The 9,507-nt window shown below is 34.5% G+C and overlaps 1 protein-coding gene across 2 annotated transcripts; it reads right to left on the reverse strand.

Annotated features, from left to right (window-relative positions):
* Positions 1-393: 393 nt before the first annotated feature.
* Positions 394-8,246, reverse strand: LOC21392129. 2 transcript variants are annotated; one of them, XM_024175653.1, is made up of 20 exons: positions 7,936-8,246; positions 6,692-7,693; positions 6,524-6,586; positions 6,235-6,433; positions 5,974-6,058; positions 5,369-5,488; positions 5,178-5,243; positions 4,970-5,051; positions 4,805-4,864; positions 4,603-4,655; positions 4,358-4,524; positions 3,290-3,473; positions 2,882-2,939; positions 2,729-2,785; positions 2,392-2,640; positions 2,020-2,081; positions 1,653-1,709; positions 1,433-1,526; positions 1,099-1,239; positions 394-704 (listed from the first exon to the last, which is right to left on the reverse strand). In XM_024175653.1, exons 2-20 carry the CDS (start codon positions 7,490-7,492, stop codon positions 615-617), a joined length of 2,688 nt encoding a protein of 895 aa, XP_024031421.1. In that variant the 5' UTR covers positions 7,493-7,693; positions 7,936-8,246; the 3' UTR covers positions 394-614. The 2 variants fall into 2 exon arrangements, with proteins under 2 accessions (XP_024031421.1, XP_024031420.1); XM_024175652.1 differs by having other exon boundaries at positions 6,524-6,592.
* Between the last annotated feature and the right edge of the window lie 1,261 nt (positions 8,247-9,507).

The raw sequence follows: 9,507 nt of genomic DNA on the forward strand, positions 1-9,507 counted from the left end.
GGGAAAAAAAATTACCCGAAAAATAACAAATTTTATCTGCATTATCACATCAGAATCATATTAAATTAAAAATAAGACAGCTTAAACGTATCACGTCATGGCCTTAAAAAATAGTCCATCCATGTTTACAACTGCTTAGTGCTTACTCGCAATTCACATGTCCCAACCAAAACAAAACCACCATAGACCAGCTATTTGAAATCGAATTTACCTATTCTACCTCTTTTTTTTTTTTTTGGTAAAATGCGAGCACTCAAAACATTGCATTCTTTTAGCAAAAGGAACAGTGTTCTTAATGTACAATATTAAGTTTACGTGAAGAAAAGAAAAGTGAAAAAAAAAAAAAAAGAAAAAAAAAAAAAAAAAAAAAAAAAAAAAAAAAACAAACAAACAAAACAAAAATATACTCAGCCATGCATGCATAATAAAATGTCAGCATGCACTGCTTTCAAGTTTCATCTCCTCTCATCTTTTTACAGGCATTTCTCTTCCCCTACTTTTACCCTATTCCAATTCTAGCAAAAAAAACAACAAAAAAACGTAGTATTACTACAGGATACGTGTATAACAAACAGGAAAATAATTTAAAAAATGATTGGAGGTGTCAAAACAAGCTATTTTTCCATCATGTGGGGCACTGCCTTTTCCAGCATCGATGTTCCCTTGAAAATCGTCAACTGCACCTCTCTCATATACTTGGACAGCTGACATTTATAACATAAATCCAACCAAACTATTAGTGTTTGTTTCTTACATCTAAGTTGAGAAAAAGATGTATAAAAGCCGATTATCTAGAACGCCACCGGTGATCCATCTCCATATGCGTGACAGTAAAAGCAAATTGTTACATGACAAGAAAATTGCGTTCCCATTCTGCTATATGGCAGGTTTAATGTATTATCACATATGTAGTGATTGCAAAACTAAAGGTCCTAACCAATATTTTTCTTTATTAAAAAAACAAATGGCGGGAGATCGCCTGGATGAGTGAGAACTAAGTAATGCTAATCGTCTTACTTAGAAACTAAAATTTGTTAACAGATTGAACAGCAGCAAAATCAAAATTTAAGCTGACATTCCATCAGAGAATGAACTTACTCTCTCCTCACTCATCTTTGTGAAGCCAAACTTCTTTGTCCAGATCGACTCTGCTTCCTCGGCAGCAGGGAGCACAATGTTTTCCACATTCAGGGACGACAGCAACCTCTCTATACACAAAAATAATGCTTGGAAATACCCCTATAAAAAGAAAATAAAACAAGAGTTTAAATTTGTGGTCTGAAAGGAGGAAAAAAAAAGTACAATAAAAGTATTAACAGATTAACACCACAGTTCTCTTCGTTTTCTCTCCTTATAAGATATGAATAATCTTAATGAAAGAGAGGGGAAACAAAAAGATATAAAGCACATTTTGGATCATCAAGTTGCTTACTTTCCCTTGGTGTTCTCTAGTTGTAGCCACAAGAGGAAGCTCGGCAACCTCCCGACCAAAAATCCTAAGAAGACCAGCTGTTACAACAACAGACCTGCGAGAGCATAAAAAAAATTATGTCTAGAAAAGTACAAACTCATGTAAGGACCGAGTTACTCAAATGAACAAAATATATACAAATAAAGATTCCTAACATGATATATTTGATACAGTACCATACCTCACAATTAAAACTACACAGTACATTCCTCCAAACTCTTGACCAGATATATTTCTCCTGCAAAATTCCAAGGGAAAAGAAGACAGATTACAATCTATTCGGAAAAAAATCGAAGTGGAAAAAAATAAAAATCATAAGAGGCTTTAATGCATCCTACTCTCTTTACACCCTTTGAGGATGACAAACTAAAGTAGTTCCTTGACCCCCCGTAAATGCGCACAAACTAAAAGGCCAACTTAACTTGCTTTTTTTTTTTTTTGTTATTTAATATATAAGAAACTTCCTTTTATTGACGATGAAGTCAATTGTAAAGATTCACTTTTCCCACTTTTTTTTTTTTGCTCTACAATTGTAAAGATTCACTTACCCATAAACCATAACAGGAATCAAATCACGACCAGATGGTGCAACAATAGGATCAAAACACTCCTGTAAATTGGAAAGGACTTATAGTTAGGTAAAAGTAGATGGTAACAAACGACGGCTATGATGAGTATGGTCAAGTTTAAAGGCACCAAGAAATATATCTATCATGTATAAGCAGCAATAGGTTTTCTCTCTATGAAAATTAATCTCGACTGTTCCAAACAAATAACCATGTTCTCCAAACAATTCAATGGGGCCCAATTTCTTGATTCGCACCATTGTTATGAGCAGAAGCAAGTAGAGTGGATAACAAGAGTACAGTGTAAGACTGATCCACCAAATCACAATAAGTATCACAATACTTATTAGTTACCCGGAAAATTGCAGCAGATCTTGAAAGAAACGGTAGATGCTCAGGAAAACGACTTTTTCCACTCAGAATTCGCCACTGAATATCAGTTTCCATTCCATCAATAAGTAATCCTTTATCTACATGCTTCCTAAGTATCGTACACGACAATGAAGCCGGAACAATCTCTGCTCCAATTGATACTGAATTCTGTAGAGCCATATGAATCCTATTGCAGTCATCGCAGCAAAACCACTTGTCTCTGGGAAGTTCCTGCATGAGATACAGAAAAGCTGATAAACAAACAAGTTGCATACTTGCATGAAGTATAATTTGAACCATTATGAGGTTTCAGACTTACTTTTAAGTCGCACAACCCACTTTTACGCAAGCAACCAACATGAAATTCCTTTTCACACTGAAACAAAAATTAAGGTCAAGGTTAAACGTCCTGCCAAAAACAAAAATGACAAGAAACTGCATGTGTTTAGTGAAGAAGCATGATGCCCCATACTTGGTCACACAACATAATCGTTCGCTCATCAAATTTAGCCGAACTGAAATCATGGGCCCTAATAAACATAACAAAAGTGTTAAAAACTTGAAATACAATTACAAATACAAACAACAAAAAGTAATTGGCAAATGTAGTGACTAAACAAACATAAGAACCTCAAATGCTATAAATAAACACATATATTTAACACTGGAAACCTATCTATTTCTTTGTGAAAAGTCATTATATTAAGCACGATATCATAACTCCAATCAATAGCCTCTATTCTTCTATTTTCAAGAATATCAATAACTTGTCCTTTCTCCACCTAAAATAATATTAATTAACAGTCGACACCAATTAAAATTCCTGAGTGAAAATCAGAAGATAAAATAATAATTAAAAAAAAAGAATAAAGCAACCAACCTGCAAACAACACAACCACCAATTTCAATTTCAGGTTCTTTAACAACTCTTGTCAACCTAATAACAATTGGTCTTGAAATAGTGGATGATTCCCCGGCAGCAGTCTTTCTCCCAGAATCAGATTTATCTTTACAGTTTGGACAATGCCAATCATGTTGTGGAACATACGGCAAATCCAAACAAGCTGCAATGCCAATAAAACTTCGTAAGGAAGATTCATAAGATACCCATAAAAATTAGGTTCTAGACTGACTAATAATACTACCACAAATATTTATAGACGTTCTAACATTTATAACACAACTATACGCACAAGTTAGCCTAGTGTGCAACTTGGACAAAATGAACCTTATTAAAGTAAAGACTTATCCACAAGGAGGAGGGGGGGACTTATTATTATTATTACTATTACTATTACTATTATTACTATTACTATTATTACTATTACTATTATTACTATAATTATTATTACTATTACTATTATTACTATAACTATTATTACTATTATTATTATTACTATTACTATTATTATTAATATTATTACTATAATTATTACTATTACTATTATTATTATAATTACTATTACTACTACTACTACTACTATTATTATTATAAATGAACCATATTAAAGTAAAGACTTATCCACAAGGGGGAAAAAAACTTATTATAATTACTATTACTAGAACTACTACTACTACTACTACTATTATTATAATTACTACTAGTAGTAGTAGTAGTATTACTATTATTATTAATATTATTACTATAATTATTACTATTATTATTATTATTATTATTATAATTACTATTACTACTACTACTACTACTACTATTATTATTATAAATGAACCATATTAAAGTAAAGACTTATCCACAAGGGGGGAAAAGAAAAACTTACTATAATTACTATTACTACTACTACTATTATAAATGAACCATATTAAAGTTAAGACTTATCCACGAGAGGAGAGGGGGGGGAGGGGAACTTACTACTTCTACTACTATTATTATTATTATTATTATTATTATTATTATTATGCTAAATATGAATCAAAAGCAAACGACCACCTGCATGAAAAGCTCGAGGGCATCCATGACATAAAATCAGATCACCTCCATCTCCACAAACTGCGCACATGTCATCACTGTAACCAGTGGTAATGTTTTGCCCATTAGCCAATGAGATTGCTATATCATGCAGCGTCAATCCACTTGTTGTATAAATGTGGCGGTAGCTGTAAAAGGACCAAAGAACTTAATATGAGGCATTAAACTGCTTCAACAATGAGGCAAGTACTATATATGCAACTCACGGTTGACGCCTGGCAGCCATTCCAGCATGAGCTTCAAACTGAGAAGGACTAACCTGCGCACATATAAACATAGTGGTTATGAAGGCAGATAAGAAAACTTTTCTTATCGATCAAAGAAACTCATAATAAAAGTGTCAGATAAGAAAACATGTGGATCAAAGAAACTCATAATAAAACAATCTGTCCGGCTCAGGGATTTAACCTCTCTGTTACAGCAACCACAGGTTATACCATTTCCCTGCTTGTGGCCACCAAGTATCCTCTGGAAGAGTACAACGTCAGATGAGTTAAACATTGATATACAACCGCAAGTATGTAAACCCAGAATAAACTGAACAAATTAGAACACAAACGTTTAAAAAAATACCTGTCCTTTGACATAGTATGCCAACTCAGTACCATCTGGAAGTCCGTTTGGCATGAACAATAACCGGTGAAGATCATTGTCCCTGCAAAATATAATGACTCGTTATAAAGAAACTTCCACCACATTATCAGTTGCTTAGAAACTGGAAGAACAAAAGAATTTGTAAGAAACACAATATAAAAGGCCAGTGACGAGTGGGGAGAGTTACCTTCTCTTAGCACCACCTTCAGCAGTTTTCTTATGTTGCACTATTGTAGAAGAGTAGTAGCTTGATCTGCAAAAGAACTACCATTTGAGTATACAGCAAAATACGATCATGTAAGCTTCTCTTAAGAATTTAGGAAGTACTGATTTAGCAAGATGTGCTGGATAATCATGAGAAAGAGAGAGAGAACAAACTTATTCATTATGTATTTCTGCTCTTCTGCTGTCTCTGTATATATTTCCTGCTTGAAGTTACTTTGTGCAAAGGAATACGAAGCAGAGCCAACACTTTCCTTTAAAGCTGGAATTGAGCAGCTACAGATTTTTTTCAAAACAATGTAACAATCCCACAATAAAAAGTTACTTTGTGCAAAGGAATACGAAGCAGAGCCAACACTTTCCTTTAAATCTGGAATTGAGCAGCTACAGATTTTTTTCAAAACAATGTAACAATCCCACAATAAAAAGTGTATTCTTTACCAAATTCATACTGTTCCTTTGTGCTTCATTTACCACACGTATAAGAAAGATTATAAGTAAAAATAAAATATCATCGAATATCAGATCAACAGAGAGAAGCATATATTGCATTTAGAATTCAAAAAGGGCCTGCTTTATTAGGAAACATTAAATTGTGCTCGTCTTATTTCTTGACTATTTGTCAAAAGATTTGGTTTGCAGAACAGAAATAATGATAACAGCATAAGTCAATCAACGCGCTCGTGTGTGTAACTGAACTAGCAGGCCAACTATATAATTGACGACAGAAAATAAATGATCAAGAGACGGTTTCTCTTTACCCCAAAAGTGAATGAGACAATCCGGGAATATTTGTACAATGCCCGTTATGCACTTCGGCAATTCTAACATTTTGTTGAAGAGAAGCTGCACAATTATTTCAGAAACAAAAAAGAAAGAGAGAATTATTATCTGAAGAAAAGTTAAAAACTCCAGTTTCACGAGGTATGACCTTATTCTATCCTTTCTCCTTATATAATACATTGATGATGAATAGACTCATCATTCATAATGTATTAAAACAACCAAATGACGAGTGTTACCTTTCCAGATCTGGAAGTACTCCTCATTGACAGAAGAACCCGCCAAGTCCCTAATCACTTCATCAAGTACGCCAAGTGGCGCAGTCTTCAGTTCTTGTACGATACTATAAATCGGCCTACCATTCTCCAAGTATATGTGATTGTTAGGATGCCGGGTCTTCACACCAGCATGGTACTCAAACTCATACGCGGTAAGTACCTGCTAATATCATTTTCATAATTCAGTACTGGCAGACAGAACACGAAAGAATCCAATCACGACCACCAATTAAAGCTGCATGCGACTTACTCTCATGAAATTGCATGTTGAACAGCCACACAAATACCCACCACCGCTTATAATGCCATTCAGCTGATTCTATCAACCAATAAAAATCCTATGAGAATCCTTCAGAAATATATGAAACGTTTAGACAGAAAACACTTAACAGTGACACACATATAGAATCTGACGTACCTTTGATGAGCTAGAAACATACTTCACTCGAGCTCCATTGAGAATTCCGGTTGATAATAGCTTTTTAACATTTGAAGGATAGCTGCTCGGTACTACCTTCTTGGACATCTTTAACTCCAAATTAGGAGCACACACATGGAAATTCCTGGATTCGACATAACCTTTCGGGTAGGAATATTCCAAAAACTCCTGATTTGCATCGACCATTGCTGAGGAGTACTGTCCAGGCACCTCAGAAGAGCCACCATGTGAGGATAGATTATCAAATCCATTAGTCACTGAGCAAGTGTCATAATCCTGCGTTCTTTTGCTGAGCTTAAAGGTAATTTTTCGAATCCCAGACGAAGCAGCGTGCTCGGGAATCTCCAGCACAACGCGAGACGTCAAGACATCATTGGATTTATCGTTATCAATCTGAGAAGCTTCTATACCACTCGGCTCCTCATTGCTCAAGGTCTCCTCAGAACTCGAATTCCCCGAACACACCGCTGAAGTAACCTCACCACACTCGGCTTGGCTACCACCATTTGCCAACTCAGTCGGTTGGCTACTGATGTCTTGAAAAGTGGAGGGATTCTCTTTAGGAGAGATTACAGGGTTCGAAACTTCTGAGCGTATGTCGTCATTTGAAACTTCTTTAGCATGTTTCTTGCTCGGAGACTGATTCGATTCCGCTTCTTCATCTATAATGCACTGACGGTCACGCTTCAGTTCAGCTTTAGAAATGTTATTATCCTCATTCTCCCCATCTTCTACCCCAACCAAGTAACGCGCCTCTTGTCCAACTTCTACTTCCCCCATCCAATAACAACTTCTTCAACAGAAATCAAACAATCGTATATTTCAAAAAACTGAACACTTTGAAACAGCAGCATTCAATACGAAAACCAAAAGAAACGTCAAAAACCCCAGATCCTTTACGGCCAAATTCAACCCGCCTGTACTTTCACTCCGGCACTATTTCGCATTAATTCGGGCCACAAAAGCTACAAATCAAACGCTCTGAAACAGCATTCAATACGTAAACCAGAAGAAACGATTAAAACCCACTCAAATCTCAAACGGTCAATTTAAATTTTTCTCGAATACAACTGAGAAAGGTAGGTAGATATATAGAAAATCAAAAAAAAAAAAAAATCACATCATTTCGAGCCATAAACGCTAAAATCAAGAAGCAAAAAGAAAATGAATAAAAAAACGCGGCAATCAGAAAATTTCAAAGATAGATCGAAATTGAAGCATACCTCATATGAAATCCATTAAACTATGGAGAAGAAATCGCATGGAGATCCGGAGAAGCGAAAAAAGAAACCGGAATTGAAATTATTCAGATCTGATATTAAGAGGGAGAGAAGGATATTGAGGATTTTAGGGTTTGTGAGTTGTGAAGAAACGGAAAGACAGAAAGAGAGCGGCAAAAGGAAGACGAAACGAAATGAAAAATTTTCGCGGTCCAGATTCAAGATTTTGTGATATTTAGTGCGTAAAAAACATATACACAGTTGTAGATAGATACATATAGAGAGAGAAAGACACAAGTGTGTGTATTGTGAGAGGAGAGAGAGAGGGGGGAGAGTTTTTGGTGGGTTTGGAAGGAACGAGAAAGAAGACAGGTGGATAAAGTTTGTGGGATCCACTTATAGGTGTCTTGTATCTCGTCACCACGTGGCATGACTGCACTAGAAAGGTGGGACCCCTCTACGTGCCTTTTATTCCAAGAGAGGATGAGGCGGTTATCGGATTTGCCTTCCCTTCCCTTCTCCTGTCTCGCCGTTTTTTAGGTAAGTATTTTTCTTTTCAAAAGAAAAATAATATCCAAATCTAACACACCCATGTGTCTGAATCTGATACAGATCCGTATATTAAATATTGAATAAAACTAAAAAGATGACTTAGACTCGTTCACTTTGTGAATTTGAATTGAAATGTAATATTTTCTGAGAGCTTTTCACTGTAACAGAAAAAATTAAATGTGACATTTTCTAAAAATTTGTTACTGTTAAAACTTAAAACTGAAAACTCGAATCGGTAAAATGAACGAGGCCTTAAAACCGTTGACATACAATTTAAATTTTTATTATAGTTTTTTTATAAAATTTAAATTTAATTTTTATTATTATAGTATTTTCTCTCGTATAAATTATTAACTCGAACGAACAACACTTAAAGTCTATTAAAAGAAACTTCAACCTCTTAATTGAGTTTTCGATGAACTTTTTAGTCTTGTTCACTTCACTGATTTGAGTTTAGAATTCAAGTTTTACTACGTAAAAAACTATCAGAAATAGTCATATTCAACTTTTTTATTACTCACATAAAGTCACATTTCATTTTGAATTAAATATTTGAATCAACAAACTAAACGAGCCCTAAATTAAAACTAAATATTTCCAATCAAAATTATTTTACATTAAAATCATGAAAATATTTGATTAAAACTTAATTTATTAATCAATTAAAAACATTAAAAAGTGTTTTTTTTACACTTATCAACGCCGTCGACGGTGTCAAAGAAAGAAAGTTCTGAGATGGGTTGAGAGGAATAAAAAAAGAACATGAATAGGTCGAGAACTTGTTTTTGCTCTGAGATGGTGGAGATCAACTTCATAGTTCAAAAATGGTATGGAAGTAGGGAAATTTTCCCTTTTTATTGAAGGCGAAGAAGGGAAATTATTAGATATAATTGTCTTTACTGATGATTTCACCCTACCTCGTAGGGGAAAAAGCGTCCCCTCCTATTGAATTTTTAAAAAAATAAAAGGTAGCTACCACAAGTATTTTTTGTTTAAGAAAATGAAAAACTATAACAAAAGAAT

Source organism: Morus notabilis, unplaced genomic scaffold (genome assembly GCF_000414095.1).
Source record: "Morus notabilis unplaced genomic scaffold, ASM41409v2 Scaffold752, whole genome shotgun sequence".
Classification (NCBI taxonomy): Eukaryota; Viridiplantae; Streptophyta; class Magnoliopsida; order Rosales; family Moraceae; genus Morus; species Morus notabilis.

Coding starts and splice junctions, on each gene's coding strand:
- LOC21392129 (XM_024175652.1), bottom strand. CDS start 7,492: ATGGGGGAAGTAGAAGTTGGACAAGAGGCGCGTTACTTGGTTGGGGTA. Junction 6,059..6,234: donor GTACTTCCAGATCTGGAAAG/GTAACACTCGTC, acceptor ATAATTGTGCAG/CTTCTCTTCAACAAAATGTT. Junction 5,052..5,177: donor GAAGGTGGTGCTAAGAGAAG/GTAACTCTCCCC, acceptor TATATTTTGCAG/GGACAATGATCTTCACCGGT.